Source organism: Alligator sinensis, unplaced genomic scaffold (genome assembly GCF_000455745.1).
Source record: "Alligator sinensis unplaced genomic scaffold, ASM45574v1 scaffold301_2, whole genome shotgun sequence".
Taxonomy (NCBI): Eukaryota; Metazoa; Chordata; order Crocodylia; family Alligatoridae; genus Alligator; species Alligator sinensis.
Genome location: NW_005841874.1, coordinates 576187 through 596436, shown reverse-complemented (window position 1 = coordinate 596436; position 20250 = coordinate 576187). Strand labels below are relative to the sequence as shown.

At 48.3% G+C, this 20250-nt stretch overlaps 1 protein-coding gene across 1 annotated transcript in view; it reads right to left on the bottom strand.

Annotated features, from left to right (window-relative positions):
* The window catches only part of EIF2B5 (eukaryotic translation initiation factor 2B subunit epsilon), a gene marked incomplete at its 5' end in the record, with an annotated part of 24486 nt that extends 4237 nt beyond the window's left edge, over positions 1-20249 (bottom strand). Inside the window, 14 exons of the mRNA XM_006017108.2 lie at positions 1194-1319; positions 6168-6291; positions 7173-7263; positions 7764-7871; positions 9280-9381; positions 10086-10224; positions 10566-10711; positions 11408-11720; positions 12789-12866; positions 13633-13713; positions 14548-14725; positions 14835-15020; positions 15773-15897; positions 20172-20249. Of these exons, the coding sequence (XP_006017170.2) occupies positions 1194-1319; positions 6168-6291; positions 7173-7263; positions 7764-7871; positions 9280-9381; positions 10086-10224; positions 10566-10711; positions 11408-11720; positions 12789-12866; positions 13633-13713; positions 14548-14725; positions 14835-15020; positions 15773-15897; positions 20172-20249 (1875 nt within the window). The remainder of the gene's footprint in view (positions 1-1193; positions 1320-6167; positions 6292-7172; positions 7264-7763; positions 7872-9279; positions 9382-10085; positions 10225-10565; positions 10712-11407; positions 11721-12788; positions 12867-13632; positions 13714-14547; positions 14726-14834; positions 15021-15772; positions 15898-20171) is intronic.
* Position 20250: the final 1 nt, after the last annotated feature.

The following is a 20250-nucleotide window of genomic DNA, read 5'->3' as shown; positions in this document are numbered from 1 at the left end:
TCCCTTCTTTTAAGTGCACTGACAATCAGCACTGAAATGGATCTTACAGGGACCTCTCATGTTTGCAGAGCCAGATGTATACAATTTTTGCAGCAGTGGCAGCAGGGAAAATTGCCAATGTGGTTCACCTAGCCCTATCTGTAGCAGCCACATCTGCAACTCATCCCTGTACAGTCTTTTCTAAAAGCTGCCTTCTGGTGGGTGTCAAATGCAATTGATCATTTGTAGAATTAAGCTACTGCCTGATGCAGCAAGGAGGTGTCCAGGCAAATGCACACTTGCTTTCTGGTACTTCATCACCACTTTATGCTCAAGTTGATAAGACACTTTGCAATGAGTCCCCTCACGGCAGAATATTTTGGCTGTGTATGCCAGCTCCGATAATAAAGTGTCACTTCAACTCCTGGCCACAGGGGAAACCTAGGCCCCTAGAACAATGGATGTGTGCCAGACAATCACTGTAATTCAAAGACATTTTGGCTTACTGAGCTGAAGTCTTTTGGCTTTAGTCCATGCTTAGTTCTTGTGTCATGGCAGGGGTTAAGATTCCTCCTTACTGAGGAACTGAAGTGCAGGCAAGCTCACAGAAGAGCTGCAAGAGAGACAGGGCCTTGCAAAGAAATCATTTGTCAAATGATTTTGGACTGGGAGGGGGAAGTTTAAAAGTCATACAGCAGAAATAATCCGGTAATTGAAGGGGTGGGCGAGGGGAGAGGTGCATGTTTAATTCTCTCCCAGGCTGAAACTGTGGAGAGGCCTACCAGCCACATACTTTATCCCTAGATTACACCAGGTTCGGCCTGCACAAGGGGTCCCGCTCTATCTGTCTGCTCATTTTGCATCTTGAAGTAGGGCAAATCTCATGTGACAGCTAAAAACTTCCTGGAATCTCCAAATTTGGGGGGGAAATGGGCTTGATGCTTCAATGAAGCAAATCTTTATCTGTAAACCCTCCTGCCCATTCTGTAGCACCTCCAGTGAGTCAGACACTGCCAGATAGTAGCTCCGGGTAGCATGTTGTTAGCCAGTACTGGTCTCCAGCTATGCTCAGATATTCTTCCACATACCCCTCCCAACAGAAACAAAGAACTCCCCTTCCTGATGGAAGACAAGCTGATAAACCCAACAAAGCCACAGTTGGTCACAGAGCTGGTGGAAACACCAGTCCTCCCAGCTGGGAAGGGGAAACTTACTTTAGCCATTGAGGTGCAGAGGCCATCATGTTCCAAGAAGAACTCCTCAATGGCAGATAAGGCATCCAAGTGATCTGACGCCCGCTTAATGTAGTTCTTAAACAAAGGGGTCCAGCTCTTCAACAGCTGCAGGAGGAAAGAAGGGTTCCTGGATTACAAGACTTTTCAGTACCAACATACCTTGAGCCTAGTGGGGACAGAGACCTTATAAAAGAAGTTGACCTGGAGGAGAACATTTTTGGAAGCCAACTGCATAACAGCCAGACCACTTGAGTCTCCTGCCCAAGACCTGAATAGGGCTAAGGGGACAGCTGTACAGACAGGATACAGAACTACTAGGTGTCCCCAGATGCATCAACTTCTGTCCCTGTTTGTGTGTGCGTAACCTGGCAGCTATGTCAGTGATGCGTTTCAGTGTTATAATAAAGGAGATTAATGGAGCCAGGCAGCCCAAAGGATGCCATTTTATAAGAGACAGCGGTAGGTCAATGAGACACATTGAGTCGACAACAGCAGCTGGTATCAAAAAGGAGGTTCTGCTGGAAAGCAGCAAAAGCAACAATTATTCTTAATAGAACTAAATGTTAAAGGGAAGACTGTGCAGGGTATAAATCCCAGCTGAGCCAAAAGCAACATGGCAGGATGGCCTCCCTTTAGACCAAAAACACAGCAGCAAAAGTATCCAGAGACTCAGTCTTCATGTGTTTGAGTGCCTGCAAGGATAGTGGGTCTGCCAAGAGGAAGGAGGAGGAGACATAACAGACAGGAAGCTGCCATGTTACTAGCTGATCTCAGTTTCTCCCTCCAAGGCTTATATTTAATTAAACCTTTAGTTTAAGGATTCGGGGCTGACTCTTCAAGCACTGTGCTTCTGGTGGAATCCCCAGCTGCTCTCGCTGGTACACTGCCAAGATGAGGAGACAGCACAAAGCAGCTTGCTGACCGCTGGGCATCTGGGAAGGGATGGCTCCAGGTAGCGCGGAAAGCGCGTGCTCTGATCAAGGTTTCCGAGAGCTTTCAAAGTGCCCAGCCAGAAAAGAACTCGACACAAAGCCTTCTGCTTAGCCTCACAAGGATCGAGGGTGAGTAGCTCTCTAACACAGCAGACGGCCATGTCAGCGAGCTTTCTTTCTGCTTAAATGGGTTACTTTGACAAGAAGCAAAGCAGTGGCTAAATATTTATAGCATCTCAACCTCCTCCGTGTGCACCTACCCAGCTGTTCTCACTCTGCCCTGCTGCAGCCCTGGGATAGCAGCTGCCTCTGGGAATGAACACATCTGTCTGCTGAGAGGACAGAGGAGCCCAGACAATAGAAAAAGGGACCTCTCTGGAGTTTCAGGGCAAGCCCTTTCTCCTCCATGTCCTCTCTCAGCCAACACTACCATTGAGAGGTAGCAGCTTTGCCAGGTGGAGAGCTCTGAGGTCCTCAGTGCCATGCACAGAAACCTGAAGTACCTTCCAAGACAGCCAGGGCTAAGAACAGTGCCCCACACCAGTGCCAGACAGCATCACAAATGGCTCCCAAGGGTGCCACACTCCATCTCCTCTTTATAATCCTTTCCCATCTTGGGCATGTGCTGGATCTCTGTGGTTTCAAGCATCCAGTGCGGGAATGAGGGACAAGAATGCAAGTTCAAAACAGGAGGATTTTACATATTTACCAATGACTGACTCATAGCACATCAACAAGAATAGGGCACAAAGGTCCCAACCCTGTGGCATTGCAAACAACAGTGGAGAGCTGTAAGCTGGAGTGTTTCAGGAGCTATTTTAACCCCTGGGCCACCTGTTTAATGCCAACACACTTCCCCCATCTCCAGCAACGAGTCATTGCATTTTACCCTTCTATGGGATCTTCCCCCCTTAAATGCACTGCAGCAATTATTAAGCAGCTTCCATGTCATGAGTGAAACTGTTCTGGAGGACAAAAGATTTTTCCATGCGAGTCTGAATGTGGGAAAATATGCTCTTCAGCCATTCTGAGGGATTGCAATACTTTGGGTTTGCACAGACGCAAAGGCAAAACAGGAATGTTCAAGACTTCTGCGACCAAAACTGGGTGAGATCCCTAAAGAGAAACACTACCTTGCAGAAAACCTGGCTAGAAAAAAGTCCACTGCAAGTTCCTGTCATGGGAGATTTCCATCAGTTCCTCTTACACTGGGTCCAGGCACCACTGCTTCATCCACTGCACCCTGAACACGTGGGTTTGTTCCAGCTCTTCCTGTGTTCCAAAACCCAGTCCCTGCAGCTGGATCTGAATTTCACCCAGACTCGAGCTGAGTCAAGGTTGAGGAGGTTCATGACCACGCTTTAGGCATATTGTTTTGCACAAGTGCGACTGAGATGTGACTTCAATCAGCAATCAACTTGGCATCATCCATGCTGACAACTTAGCTCCTTCCACTGAAAGTGAGGATCACCAACCAATCCCTGAATAAGACTTCAGCTGCCACTTTCCCCTGTACAGAGTTGTGAAAGAGAATGTCTCCTTCACAGAACTGGAGACGTGCCTCAAGTGCTAGACCCCAGACAACAGACAGCTACCCCATCATACCAGACTCTCAAAAAGCCACTCTCCAAGTCTGCCATCCTCATCCACAACACCAGGTTATGTGACAAAAATGATCTTCAATCTGTCCGAAACATCAGGCCTTATAACAGAAGCCAGATGTCAGAAGCTCAGGGAAGTAGGAGTTTTCCTGCAACTTTTTTATATTATAGACTCCAGTATGATTCACAAAGACACCAAACAAGATGCCTGATGGGTGCTTATGGCAACACTGCCAGTTCAAGTTACCCAGCCCTGCTGATTTCTCAAGGCTCTGTGTTTCCTCTGAGAAACAGCCCTGACCATATGCCTTACTTATGGGTATTTGGTTTCAAAATGTCATAACTTTGAGGGCTTTATGCTTGTGGAAGCCACTGCTTCAGAACACTGTGGTTTCAAGTCAAACTGTACATCATGACTATGGTATTTCCACAATTTTCCCCTTCTGGGCTGTCTTTGGAAGAGTGCTGCTATCCACCCTTTCACAACCAATCCCTCTTTCTCCACCATCTCTAAGACCTCACAGACCAAACAAAGCATGTGACATGGCTGCGTGAAGTTTGGCCACCTCCTGGCCGTAAGTGCCTTCACTTCGACCAAAAACTGTTTTAATAGGGCTTGGATTTTCTTGCACAAGGCTGTCCTAACCTAATTCCGGTACCAGCAAAGGTTCTAGCACTGTGCTATCCACACACAAATTGTCTGGCCTGCATGAAGCTACTGGTAGTGAAGGGTTCTCTGATCACAACGTGGTAACTCTGAAGGAACACATCCCAGACAATGCATAGGCAGGTATTCCTCCGAGTCGCTGCCTGTTTCCTTGGCCTTCTCCAGGCATCTCTGTCCATCTGCTATCTCTTGTCCTATACCCAGACTGCAAGCTCCTTAGGGCAAGGACTTTCTGTGTCTAGCGTAATGGGATCTGGGTCCTTGACTGGGGTCCTCAGCACTGTTGCAGTACAGGGCATTCGTCTTTACAAGGTTGCTTGATACACCGTCTCATTTTAAGTGTAATGCTGACCACCCATAACACACCTCCTCCCTCCCCTGGAAGTCTCAATTTCCAGTTTGGGAAATGCTACACTAACATTTCTGCACGTGGGAAGGACTTGAATACATAACACTGTTCCTGAGATGCACACACATGGGCTACTCTTTTCAAGGGAAGACTTGGAGAAGCTGGTGACCCTGCTGGAAAATTGTTTCTGCACATGACCACAGCAAACCTGTTTGCGACAGTACAAGTAATGTCCGTATTCAATACATTTGGAAAGGGTATATGCCAATATGAATACATGCAAAACACATCTGTACCTGCCTTGCAAAATTCCACTCGTCTCACCACATCATCAGTATACCCAGAAAATTAGTCCCTTTCGCCTAATTTTCATCGTGCAAGAGGGTAGAGAGTAGATTTGCTGCTTACACTGAAAATGTTCCTGCCAATATGGCCATGGTGAAAAAAAGTTATACACAAAACATGCCCCCTCCACACATCTTACCTTTCACTCATTTTCTGGCTAAGAATGCTGCATGCGCTTGTCCAGCATCTAGTACAACACAGCCCTGAACTGAGACTGGCATCACGGGGAGCCACCTTGCTCCAGGGGCAGCTTGTTTTGTTTTTTTTGTTTTTTTACTATATTTCTTTATTCCAAAAGGAGCTAAAGCCATGGACTCAGCTCCTCCCCAATGCAACCTACTTCTCTGCAGTAACCCTGTTTCAATGTTTCCCGCATGCCAAATATTCACTGCAAGATCCAGAAAAGAGGGGAGCTGCCTCTTATTCCAACTCAGCTCCCCTGTAGCAGCACCTTCCAGATAGTCAATTCTCTGTTACATTGCTTTACGCGAATGCTTACAGTCTGAAGTCTGCTCTAGCATTCATCCCAATTCATTTTCTCACTGGAGTATATTTTTGCCTGAGCCTCATAAAGAACACTGGTAAACAGAACAGGAGGTTCTCCAACCTGGACAATTGAGCCTCGTGAGGAAGAGCAAATGAGCATGAACCAAAGTGTTTAACTACTGCATGTTCCTAACAAGAGGCTGAACTAAGCTGCACTATGGCATCCACTTACGGAAGTGTTAGCCATGTTGCTCTACACACCAAGGAAGTTTTCCATGCATCTACAAGCCACAAACTCCCCCATTCTCCGAAGCCAATGTAATAAGTGTCAAGTAGAAGTGAGTGTCCAACAAAAACCAAGTTATTTCCAAGCAATAATCTACCCCCACGCCTCTTCAAGATTCTTGTATGGCATGCAGCACAAGGGGAAGGGAGCACCCCGCTCTTGTTCCTACAACTTGTCAAATGTAAGTTGGCAGCAGGGAATGGGGCCTTCTCTTTTTAAAATCCCACGTATGCTGCACAATAATGGGAAACAGATGGAGAACCACAGAAGGGAGGAGGTGCACTCACAGGAAGTAATGACACGCAATAGTGTTGAGGATCCAGTTCTCCGTCCAGCTGCTGCAGTGGGAACTCCAAGACCACCTTACTGAGCACCTGCATCACCTCCTTTAGGCTGATGTTATAGGCATATCTGTAAGGAAGAGGGGACATCAAAAAGGGACCATAAGCCTGCGGCCTCTGGCACAATATTCCAACCACAGCAAGTCTTTGCCTGGCTGCTGTCTGAAGTCTCTCCCTCTAATGCAGAGTGCACTCTTCTAAGAGCAAAGCTGAATTTTAAACTTCCCTGTCTTGGCCCCAAGTCCTTTCTAAACCCAATCACGCAGTCAGAAGTATGCTCAAATTGCAATGGGTCTCATTAAACGCCCCACTCCTAAAGACCTGGCTTCAGAGTGTAATGTGCTGCTTTGCCAGGGACACCAAGCTCACTTTCAAGAGGAGGTTAGACAAGCATCTAGCTGGGGTCATCTGAACCCAGCCCTCTTCCCTGCCTGTGAAGGGAGTCGGACTCGATGATCTATTGAGGTCCCTTCTGACCCTAGCATCTGTGAATCTATGGTGTCCTGAGGGAAGAAAGGAAACAGACTCATATGTAGGAAGCGGTGGGTAAAAGACACTATTAGATCCCATTCTTTAACTCTTGCCTATTTGACTGCTATGTAAGCAGAGTAGAAATGCCACATCAAATGTGGAAGTCTTGGCTCTGGACTTGTTGATTAAATACTGTACTGTAAGAGTGGTAGCTCCTTGCTTAAATTAACACAGGCATTGCCTACAGATATCCAAGAGCTATTTAATCCCTTGCCTTGGGACTCAGGACACTTTAATGGTACAGTGGTTGCAGAGCTGGGTACACATTGCATCAGCTTACGTCACTGGTCAGTTATTCTCCTAGACTGCCATGCCCATGGTTACTGACATTGTTTGCCTTTTTCTTTTTTTCCAAAGCCCCATGTGTCAGGCTTATTAGATGTAACACATGGGAATTGCAGTTCAAAGGGAGGCACTTACTTCAGAGAGTTTATTTCCAGGACCAGGTTGTCACAGGAAATGTTCTCTTCCTTGCCCCTCTGCAGGGTGCCCAAAACTTCATTCTGGAACACTGGAACCAAACAAGGACAGGCCATTAGAGGAGACGTGGAAGCCCAGCACCCAACTCCTCCCATGACAGAGAACACCACCCCCTTGCCAGGTGCATGGATAAGGCAACTAGAGGGCTGGCATTTGCCATGTGTAACCCAATGCATATTCACAATACCTGTGCACCATGCATGGAAAAGAAGATACAGGTAGAGTCCACCAATCCCCTCAGCCTCCCCTGGGAACCAGTGCAGGACTGCCCCCCCTGACATCTCTGTATTCTCCCAGGGCTATGCCCAAATCTGTGTTAAATGGACGTGGACAAGGGGCTTCTACCATTCTCTGTTCCACAGCCTAAGGAACATCAAAGACCCATGAAAAATAAAGCACATGAGAAACGCTGGTCAGGAAGCATGAGACAATGCAACACAAGATGTTTTGAAGCACCCTCATCAGCGTAAGGCTCACTCCAGTGGTTACAGGCTCAGGGTCTCTCCCCCACCCCAGTCTTAGGTCTCTTACATTTGATGTCATCCAGCTGAGGGGAAGCAGACCGACTGTCCAGCTGCTCGGAGCCCAAGCTTATATCACTGTCTGTCTCACTCTCTTCCCCCAAATTCAAGTGCGGGCCTGAGGAAGACAGAAAAAAAAAAGTCACCTTTAAGAGGCAGCCCTGGGAGTAAGGGAGCGGTAGTCACTCAACTGGTGGGGGAACAGGGGTACCGCAGTGCCGCCCTCCCACAGACAGCACTGAGTTATCTGCCTAGGGGATTTTCTACTTCTAGGCCCAGTCAGTCACAACCTAAATGGGAAAGTGGAGCCTGATGCCAAGGGAATTGTGCTTCTGTAAGCATCAGAGAAGGCAGCATGTGGCCAGGGTTACAGAGAAAGCATCTCAATCAAACTGCTCACTCTCAGTCAACGAGCAACAACTCAATCACTTGAGCTGGAAGTCTGGCAGGACAGATATAGCCTGAGCTGAGTTTTTCTAGGGAAAAGGACAATCAAAGTACACACCCCAAAGGGACAACAGGCAAACCTCAGTGACAGGCAACAGTACTGGAAACTTAACAGGCTTCCTCCCTACCAGCTCAGACACAAGCTTGGAAGTCTGTTATTTTGATACAACAAGCCTGTGCAGGAACAGTAAGAGCTGAAACCATCATTTGGAGAGCATAAGAGGAGTGATTCTGGTCCCTAAATGCTCAGAAGGCAGCTTTGTGCCGCACAACACCATAACTATAGTCAGGACCCCACGGACTACACCACTTGGGCAGTCAGAGAATTTGCCACGGGATCCATCCACAGTTGAGAATCGTGCTCCAGGATCTCAGCCTTCCCCTTTGAATAAAGTGCTTCTAGCCTTTTATGGCTGCAGATAAACTTGTTAAACCAAAGCATCGTCAAAGAAGTAACATCTACCAGAGTCCGAAGACCACTTGGACCAAGTGCTCCAGGCAAAAGTAAGAATCTCCTCATTTCAGCATGAGTCAATAGTCTAACCCAGAGGTTCCCAACCCTCTTAGACTCCAGGCCTCCCCAGAAAATGCCTGCTCTTCACTTTCACTCATTTCTTGGCTATATATATATATAAAGAAAATACGAAAGCAATTTTTCTGTGGCAAAGAACTTGGAAAGACCACGGCAGAGCAGGATGGCTTGGATGCTCTGCATTCCTCTTGAAACTCTCTGGGTTGATCTTGTGACTCAGGTATAGGTGCTTGCAAACCTAATGGTGATAATGTTGTGTGGCACCCTTCAAGAGATCTCACAGCACCCTGGTTAAGAACCACTGGCCTAACCCAAGAGCATTCCCCTGGCCTTCACCTCTCCTCCTGGGTATAGTCTAGCCCAGCTTTCAATCATGGAGTTTGCATCCCCTTCCTCAGGAAGCCATCCTTAGTTTAGCTGAGCACACCAGGTTTTATCATCTTGCATACAGACATTATTAATGCCCCCTCAGCAGCTCTCCCACTGAAGGAGCACATGCTTGTATGAGTCTCTCTATTCCCAGGTGCCTATATTAAGCTTTCCTCACCCCACAGGCTCTGTCTCTGCTCTTCCTCATCCACTTCGTTCTCATTGTCCGCTCTCCAGAGATATCCTCTGCCTTCTGACCCAACCACCAGCTTGTTGTAGCCTGAAAAGAGATGACAGTGTTTAGAGGGGAACATACAGGGACAGCCAGGAGACCTGATACGGACTGCCCTCTCGTGGGGGAGTGAGGGCAGGGCTGAAGGGTCTGCAGTATAGGTGATAGACTCAGCAGGGTCTGGGTCGCCCGTTGACATGCAAGGGCTGTAGCTCTTTGGCCCAGGCATGTGGGGAGACAAGCAAGCTATCCTTTCATCTTGGCCTACAAGCAGTACAGTCCAACTGGCTTTACCTACCCTGATCCATGTTTAGAACCCTAAGCAAAGGGGGGCCGATAAGAGTCAATATCCCATGGGCCAAGAGGGATACGGTTCAGGTGCTCCCTGAAATGTAGAGGAAGAAGGAAGACCAGGTATCAGCCTCTATCCTGAACTGAATCACTGGTTAAGCATTAGTCAGTCATCTGAGTTTTAGCATGGTCTCATATCCTAGGGTGAAAGCACAACACTAGAGTCCCCAGTGCTTCATGCCAGAACTAAGAAGCTGAGTGCTGGGCAGGACAGTAATATCACATTATCCCCAAGGAAAAGGCTGCAGGGAGCTGCAGTCACTCCGCTAATACTATATACAAAGCTTAGCATAGGACTTTCTGCCACCCTGGGGTTTGAGAGAGCTCAGAACATGGGCTGGGCCACAGAGGGCAAAAATTCCACACACGACAAGCCCCGAGAGTCCATAGGAAACACAAACCTTTTAGCTTCACTTTGATTTCCTCCTTGTTCACCCCAGAATCATCACTGAACTCATCATCATCCTCCTCCTCCTCATCTGGGGGGTGCAGTGAGATCACTGTGCCCTCCGGGAGGGTGATGTCAGGACCCACCACCACCTGCAAGTGAAAAGGTTACACACTTATGAGAGGCACAACAGCACAGCTCCCTCTGTTGTTATCCCCATCTCCTTCAATAGGCAGCAGTTACCTCAACACTGCTTACCCCTGAAGCTCCTCTGGAACTAGCAGTGGTGTCTAGGCACCAAATGAGCCACACTCCTTACACAGGGGACAGGGTAGGAGAATTAATCCACAGCCCAACCAGAGGAAGACCTGGAGCAGCCCTCATTCTGGGCGCTGGACTGGTCTATTCGACCCAGGCCCATTCCAAGTTGCCCTGGTCCAGCCATTGTCTGAGCGTGAGCAGATGGAGCTCTGCAAACATGAAAGCAGCTCACCTGGGAAGTGAGGACGCAGCGAGGCTTTAACTTAACACTCTCCTTCACCTCAGCTTCATCACAGACAAGGGACTCCCGGATCTCCGCATCATTCGCTACGTTGACCCCGTTCCAGATCAGTGCTCCATCCAGGATAACTCTGTCACCTGTCACCCGCAAGCACAGAAATGAAGATCAAGGGAGATCCCAGCTCCCAGCCTGTATTTCAGCACTGTGACAATGCTGAATGCATTGGAGAGAATCCAGACCATTTGCTCTAGAACTAAAGGGTGCTCTTGGGCACAATAGAGAGCAGATGTGCTGGCTGAGCCAGTTGCAAGGCTCCAGTCCTCTCTCGACCAGGGCAAGCAGAAGGAAAATGAATGGGCGGTCTGTCAATCCAGCTAGACTGCAGCACTAACAAGCCTCCCACTTGTGGGTAAAGTGAGAACAATGAAGCTTTATTCAAAATTGTGAAGCAAGGATGCCAGGAGCCTTGTGGGCGTGAGATCGGGATGTGGAGATTGTCCACCCCCAGGGCACCGATCTGAACGAGGCAGATCAGTTAAGGAGACGTTATACAAACAGCCCCTCGGCACCTAAAGCTGCTTCCTTCTCCCCAAGCAAGAAGTGCCTTTCCTCTCACACAGCTTGTTTCACCTGGCATTCTGGTATTAGTTGGATCCCCAACATGCAAGGCCTGGACCCATTCTCTCCACCCAGAGAACGGAGTCTCCCCACTCCCTCTCCTCCCATGAATGCCAATCTGGCACCGATCAGCACAGCTGAATTCCCTTGAATCTCAATGGCAGCCTCAATTTGCCTGTGTGCTCACCCCCACACCTCCCATCTCTGGCGCTCACCTATCTTGCAGTTCTGACCAATAACACTGTTGGTAATAGAGCAGTTGCTGCCAATGATCGTTCCCCAACCAATGAGGACGTTCTCATCCAGCACACTGTCATGACCCAGGCTCACATCCCGCCCACGATAGATGTTGTGCTTGGAATGGGTGTAGCTCTGCGCTGGGTCATCGGTGAAGTTTATCTCTGGAGTCAGAGGATAAACCCAGCGCCGGATGATATCAGAACACACAGCTTCATACATCTGCAGGTTGCATATATGGGCACCATACTCCTCGGTGGTCACATGCATGTGGATCTGGTTCCCCAAGACCTGGGAAACAGATAGAAGAATGGAAGGGGGCTAGGCTATTTGCAAAGAATTCTACTTCTTGTACAGAGATCTATTCCTAGTCACCTGCCACACACCCATTCCCTCTACAAGCCACTCTTCTTCCTACTGTTTTTGCTCCCATGCAGTTCAGGCCCTCTATCAGGTGCCTCACACTCCCCACTAATAATCTCCAAGGACATCTAGGGCATTATCCATGCTAAACTACAAGGCTCTGGTGATCTAGTTTTCATCCCAAATGTTCCTGAACTCCAGGCTCCCAAGTGTGTTATAAGGCAGACTTGTTATCATCCTGAAGGCTTTCAGAAGGCATATCACTTATACAGGGTTGCTTGCTTATTGGCTAGCAAGGGCTGGAACAAAAAGCATTACTTCTGCTTATGTCAAGAGAGATTCACAAAGCTATGTGGATGGTCCAGAACTGAAATGCTCCTAGGATGAGGTTCCCACTCAAGACAGAGAAGCATCAGCAGAGGTCTGTAGAGACAGCTAGCATATCCCTGCTGATGTGACACTGTGTGCTCTAACCAGCATTGACATTCCTTCCCACTGCAGAAATCCAGCTGTACAGTTAGAAAGGGAAAGGGCCTTTGCAATCAAGTTCTGCTATTTACAACTTGTATTATCATAGCCTAAAAAGCCCAAACATGGTCACAGCCCTGTTATGCCAAGTGCTGACAGTCTCATGACAGTCCTCGCCTTAAACAGGAAAATCCAACGTATTGTTCTATTATAGGTGAACTGCGGTTACGGTCACATCAGATTTTCTAGATGAAAAAGACAATTTTTTGTACCGCCTATCCTTCTGCACAGAAGCTGGGCCAGGAGAAAAGCAGGTGCTACTGTGAATCAGGAATTGTAGGTGCTAGCGAAGGAGAAAATTGTCCACCACTCCTTCAGGACAGGCTAGAACACATGCCAGGTTATAGCCTGCATGGAAACCCTTCACACAAACACAGCACATGAAAAAGGGCCCCAGCTACCAAGAAGTCACTTGAGAAGCCGTTAGCTTCTGTGAGGTCAAGCAAAAGTAGATTGTCTCCTTCTCACCTCCTCATTCACCAGCAGGCCACGCACAAAGTCATCCCGAGTCTGATAATCAAAGTTATCAGTGAACAACTCTGCCACCTGCAAGCAGAGAAAAAATATGACAGCAATGCACAATCAACCAGAATGCTGCCAAGACAGTGCAATGACTAACACTGAACAGTATGCGACGCAGGAAGACAGTGCTCCTGCCTTAAGGAGCAAATGGCTTCTCCTATCAGCTTGAGAGAAAGCTGTGACCATCTCCACCAGGAGCGTTGTGGGAGAAGAGATGGGCAGTGCACATTGAACAGGTTTCACTTTTTCAAGAGAAAAGACACCACTTTGGTACTGCTGGCTGCTCAGCCCAACCTAGCTTCATAATTTTGCTGGGACAGAGAATGAAAACCAGTTCTCCTAATGGCAGAAAATCAGCTACTGAATCTAGGGTGTAGTGGGAACACCCCTGACTGTTATACCAAGCAAGAAGCGACCTTTGAGGGAGGCTCTCTATCCCCAGGTGTCAGAGATGCCATCTCTGTTGCTGTTGCCTACACAATACTCAGACAAATTTAGTTACGTCTCTCTATTTTATCCTGGTCAAGCTCATCCAAGTATACACATCCCAAGCCACTTCTGTTCTAACTGTATCCACAGCAACAGATGCTAGAAGCTAACAGTACAGGTACAGTCCAAGAACCTGTCCTGTTTCTTGTGTCCATGACCTGCTTTCCAGATGATGCAGCAAGTACAACTGGGATTTCAGGATGCATTTTCTACTTAGCAGTGTGTTCCCACCAGACCACCGCCAGCAAACTAGCTACTGGGAAAGGATGTTCCCCTGCCCTACAGAGCTGCAGGAGCTTACCTGTGGGGAACAGATGCTGATGTGACAGTCCAGCAAGTCATGGCGCACTTCCACATTCTCAATATTGCTCTGAAACAGGTTCTGGAGAGAGAAGAGAACACCAAAGGGCTGAGCATTGCAGGAAGTATCCGAGCCAGAAAACAAAACCCTGCACCAGTGGGGGCATCATCTTGAGAAAGCATTTCAACATGCTGCAAATCAGGAGAATGTCCCCAGATCTAAACTACTGCCCTGGTCACACAGGCAGCAACAGTACTTTGTGAACTGAAAGATGAATTATTGCAACAAGGGATAAATCAATCCAGCAGTGTCCCTCACAAGGAAAACCTCCATGAGAAATGAACTAAAGCACTAATAGGGATGACATTATCAGCAGCCTCTTTACACTGGGGACTGGGAGCTACATGAAAATGAAGCATCTATAAAACTTAAAGACCACCCCTGGATTTCTCTTTAAGATTGTGCACCTCTTTTTACTCATCTAAAAAGGGAAAGCGTGATCCAGATGAGAACAGTGGTCTGGGAAAGGTGCTGTCTAGCCACGTGACAGAGAAGGGGCTTTAAGAGACATTTCATTGACTATGTGCCATAGCAAGGCTCATACAAGTCATCCTTGCTGCACACAAAGAATCCCAATGGAAATGAACTGATTTATAGTAACCGTATTTAAATAAGAAATCAACCCAATCCGGCTTACCCATGGTCCCACCACAACTATCTTGCCCTCTCATTCCCAATGTGACTACAGAGCGGGGATAAACTGAAACATCAGGAGGTGTAAGTTCTCCTATGCCACTTACCCCGCTCTGTTCTGCAAATGGAAGCATTAAGGACAGCTCCCCCAGCCCCAGGTGTTAGCAAAGTGCTGCTTAGGGGCACAAACAATCTTTCACCTGCCGCCCTCACTGAACACACCATGGGAAAGGGAAAGCGTTTCAGTCCCTGGGTCTTCTGGTAGTGCAGGACACGGTTTGTTGCACTGTCCATGGCAAGAATGATGTCATCCTCCTGGCACCTGGCACGATGACCTGGCGAAGACTCTTTGAAAACCATTGTCATCACAGACACGTTCTTCTCCAGTTTACGGCGCACCCTGAGCAGAAAAGGGAGCATTGTAAGCGATGCTCTTTGCTCTTCCTGAGGAGACATCAGAAAGCTTCATCAGCAAGCCAGGCTGGTGCTCCTTCTCCCTACCCGCCTAACTGTGCTCTTCCAGGGCGCTAGAAATGTTGATGTTGGACACCACATCCCCAGAGACGAGGAGGAAGTCCGAGCGGACAAGGGACTTGGCATCAACGTCTCTTAGCACATCACCAAGCGAGCGGTACAGGTCAGAGGTTACAAAGCGCACGGTATTTGGAGAGGTGTGGCAGCACCACTTGGACTTTCTGGTTGGAAAGAATGAATGAAAGGGTTACACTCACAGAAGTCTAGGCTATAACACGGTACCCCAGTGCGGGGGGAGAATGACAGAGTTCTGCCTACAAGTATAATAAGTATCACATTACAATAGGAGGGTAACAAGCAGACTTAGGCAAGATTATTTTTGTAGGACAGACAAAGATGCTAAAGCCTCAAGACCATTGCTTTGGAAACAGGACTCACCTATGAGGAGAATTTTGAGAGAGGAAGTTAAAAAGCAATTATATAAAATCACGCAGGGAGAGCAGGGAGGAAATGCAGCTGCCTGCTGCTCTTTAGCACATGGGGCTATGGGCTGTGGAGGCAAGACACTTTTAAATGGAGAGCTGTCCCCTGTGTGCCAAGTGCAGTGGTGGGAAGGGTCAGGCAAGAGTGTAACAAGGCAAAGCATTGTAGTTTCAAGGATATCCATGTCAATAAATGTCTAACCGGGAAAGCTCTGCCTGTAAATACAAGCAGCAAGACAATCAAGTACCATCATATACATAAGCCCCAGACCAGACAGACACAACCTTCTGACAGTGCTGCCACACCTTGTCTCCTATGGGAGGGATGTTTCTCCCTTCACACAGGCAAGAGAATCCACTGAACACCCCACCTCCTGGGAACTGAACAGCATGCAGCTTTCATCAGCCAGTAGGGTTACCATGATCTAAAAGCTTAGACAGCGGTTAGATAAAGGGAAGACACAGCAAGTTTGCTAGAAAGCGTTCCTTACTGTAAATGCTCCTTTATCTCAGCGGACTTCCAGCAGCAAAAAACAAAGGTTTCTTCCACTCCGGTTGCAGTAAGGAACTCCAGGGTGTAGTCAATCATGGCCACATTTGCCAGAGGAAGGAGAGCCTAGGGAAGCAAGAGAATGAGCTGAACACATGCTCCAAAGTCAGCAGCAGACTCTGCCAGCTGTAGGACACATGACTTTCAGCTGTGTCAGAATAATAAAATCTATGACTGCCCCCTCACCATTTCCAAGGTAACATGAGCTGATTCCCACAACAACTCTGAGGGGAATGAGAATCCTCCCTGTTTTAGGGACCCGAAAAGATCAACATGCCACACACAGCCCCCTCAGAAAAGCTCACTAGTACTCAGTGACAAAGCTGCAAAAAAGGACTGCGAGTGCTGATTCCATTTCTCCAGCTCTGATCATTAGAAAAATATTGTCATATATGAATGATGAAATCAAAGGAATGCCAGACCTCAGAACAGAAAAAGAAAAAAAACCTAGAAAACTTATATAAGTGAAATGAAGACCATCCAGCAGTTGAGGATTCATGTTGTTCCTTCAAACATCATCTACAGCTGAAAGATCACTTATAATTGGTTTTGAATCCATGATTTGGAACTAAAACATGATTGTTCCTTGACTATGAAAAATGTACAATTTTTTCCTCTTTCACAACTCAGCCAACAAGCAAGTACAGATCCTGTAATCAGGACTGCAAGAATATTTAAATAGCCGATGAGACAAGACAACAGCTCAACCCTACATCTGATTACAACACTCTACTTCAGCACCATACCCTTAAAATTAAGGCAAAATATTCTTTGATTTGCTGGTGATTTCATGGGAAACATTACTGCCACTTGTGGGAGCAACTTTGCTTCTTCCTGCTCAATCAAAAATGTGCTTGTCCTACATCACCACCAGAAGATGGAAAGCAAAGAGTGCTATTGATGCTCTCCCTCCAGTCCCCAGCACTGCCACTGACATGGTTTGGATTTGTGGTTCGTTTTTCCTCATTGTAAAATGACTCTGAGTCTTCCCACAGAGAAAACTGATGCATAGAAACTGACATACAGTCAAAACCTTTTGACATGCTCCTCCCCTTTGTATTCCATGTTCCTCCAATACTCAAGACAGCAAAGCAACCAGCTTGATAATCTCTTTTCATAGTGCCGTGAAATGCAGCACTTATCTTTTATGCACAGCCAAGACTGGAAACACAAGACCGCGTAAGATAAGGCAACAAACAGCCCATCGTGACATTCATAAATGTTCCCTCCAACGGGTGCACTTGGCTAATGCACACAACACTGCATTCCTGTTACTGTCACTCCGTCTAGATTCCTTTCATCATTGTGCTCTGAGCCCACTTGTCATGTCTCATCAGACTAGAAGCTAGCTCTTTGGAGCAGGGAGCGTCTTACCACACTGGTACAATACCCAGCACAAAGAGAACGTACGCCTCCTTGTCTGCTTTATAGTTTTCTCTCTCAGGCTATTTTCCTGTTTGGGGGGCATTATGCTTTTTTAATATGCTACAGCTTGCATCTGAGAACTAATAAGATCTCAAAGGACTACTCTACCATTGTATGGACTAGTTTGCGGACAACATTATTTCCACATTTAGTTTTCTATTCTACAGCCACTTCCTCTGCAGCAATTCAGAAGCTGACACACATCAACCTCCACCCCACCCTCCTGGTCTTAGAAAAGAAGCAAGGCAGCATCACACTGTCCACTAGTTCACTGTTAGAGTAACTTTTAAAAATCTCCTCCATTTAACATAAACTGAGCTTCTAATCGAGTTCCCATGCATCTGTGTCATCTCCTTTACGTTCTCTCCTGTGCAACTCCTTTCTGTTTTGGGGTACTTCGTTTTTTCATGTACTGTCAATAAAGCTTTAACAAAAGCTTACAGATCTTGATTAAGGCCAGAAGGAACTTTTATATCACCCATTCTGATCTTCTATATATCACAGGCCTTTAAATGTCATTCGGTTACTGCCACATTGAACCCGACAACTTGTACCTGTCATAAGAATATAAGTAGTGCTGTACTGGGTCAGACCAACAGTCCATCTAGCCCAGTATCCTGTCCCCGACAGTGGCAGTAGCAGATGCTTGGGATGGGGAGTTTGCAAACTGAGTACCCCTGTGTCATCTGTATTCGTGCCTTAGTTAGTTTCTCATGGAGGTATTCCATTACAGATGCTGCTTGTTGGGATAATTCACCTTTCAATACACAAAGAGCTGCTGCCACCTGTGTGACCATGGTGGTAGATCAGACTTGGGGACTTTCTCCTGATCTTCAGCCAATTGAAACGCCTTCTCAAGACGTGCCCCAGCCGGTGGACCTGCAGCATCTCCGACTATGCTAGTCCTGGCTCTGCTAATGGATTTCAATCCTACCCTTCCCCTCTTTACTAATTAAGCAGTGGGGGGTCCCAACACAGCTTCGTTAATACAAAGGTGTCTTTGAGCCTGAAAAGGTTAAGAACTACTAGTTTATCCCAACCATGCAACTGGTCCAATAAACCATCACCCACAAAAATACTCATGTCTCGCGTGTTTCCTGGACCATCACGGCTACATCACTTGAGCTCGGTCTCTCGCTGCAACGTCTGCCTTAACATCTTGCCTAAAGTGTGGAGATATGCATGGCTAGACACGGGATATACGTTCCTGATCCGACGCACAGACCAGTCGCACATTCTGGATCTGGGACGGGCGTCGTGTGCAGTGCAGTCCTGCTCCTGCCACTTGCCGGCCGTGCTGCACAGCTCTGAAGTCCCCACCACATGCACCTTCCCTCGAGCAGCACACAGCTGCTTCAAGGCTGTGCTGCACGTGGTGGCCACTCTGGGAAGAGAGCTGTAGTGGGCACTGCATGCAGCAGATGAGGCTACCAAGTGAGCCCTGCATGTTCCCTGTAGATCACTCTGAGACTCATAGACAGCAGCAGGGGCTGGACAACATGGCTCTCTGGGCCAGATCCAGCACATGGGCTGCATCTTTGACGCCCCTGATCTACAGTGACCCCTGCCATACCTTCCCTGTCATCCAGCACCCTTAGGCTTAGAGATGCCAGGATTTACATCCCTGACTGTTCAGGTAAAAGACTAACGCACATCTCCAGAAGGGTATCCAGTCAGCTGGAAAATTTCAAGGAACGGAGAATCCACCACTTGGCCATTTGTTCCAATGCTCAATCCCTTGTACTAACAGAATATGCATTTTATTTATCATTTAATTCTGTCTGGCTTCAGCTTCCAGCCCCTGGCACTGGCTATGCCTTTCTCTGCTAGACTAAAAAAACTATTAATATCCACGATAGTTTTTTAGGGACATTTTTCATGTTCCAAGCCAAATCAGCCAAACCCATTCCAAATCCGTGAGTCATTCAAGAGCCACGTGCGGGCCCGGCTACCAGCAAACATCCTCCATCCCTGCCTGGGGCTTCAGACGCTTCCAAATCATTTGGCGGACGTCCTATACAGAGGCCTGAGCCTGGAGGCTTAGGGTTTGGATGCCCCCGAGTTTTGCTTTGCATATGGCTGCAGGAGCAAGTCAGGGGACTCTCTACCGTGGACCATTATACCTGCTGGGCTCAGCACATAATGAAATGATCCGGAGGCTGGACCTGATGATCTTGCGAGGTCCCTTCCAGCCCTAATGTCTATGAAATCTGTGAAAGAAACCCTCTGCAGTCAAACTCCTTTTTGGTCGCCTGAGGTTTGAAATGCCGAGGCTTCTCCCATACAACCAATAGGCTCTCAAAAAAAAAGTTTTCCTGGTGGAAAACATCACGGCAGCTTCCCCCTGCAAAACTGCTCCTCCAGGCCGCCGGCTATCGGCCCAGCAGGACCGGGCGGGAGCTGGCAGCAGCCCACTCCCGGCAGGGCTTCTCCCAGAACAAGCCCCGAGCCTGGGTTCGTCGACGAGCCCGACGTCTCTCTCCGTTCAGATGCTGCACGAGCTACAACTTAAGGAGCTCCCAGGGCAACCCGCTCTTTGCTTTCCTTGTGCCGACGTCCAGTCCGTCCTCGCCAAGCCGGTTCGGGCGCTCCTCGGGAGGTGGGGCTGGTGATCTGCTGGCGTGACAGCGAGCACGGGGAGCTTGACATCTGCGCGCAGCCAAGCCGGCGTCTCCTCCCGTCGCACGCACGGCCGCAAACACGAGCCCCTGGGCGCAGACGAGCATCCCCCCAGAGGATCCCCACTAGAAACACCCCCCTGCCCCCCAGCTAGGACAAGCCTCTCCCTGTGGTGGATGGGGTCACCGTGCACCCCGGCCCACGAGGAGGGCAGCGCCGGGGAGGACCCCAGGTGCCGGGGCCCGGTGGTGAGGCCGGGCTGGGGGGGGAGGGGTGTCCCGGCCGGCCCCTCTCACCCGCGGCCGGTCCTTAGAGATGGGGAAGAAGCGGCGGTTGAAGCTGTCGGCGACCAGCACAGCCTGGAGCGGGGGCGGC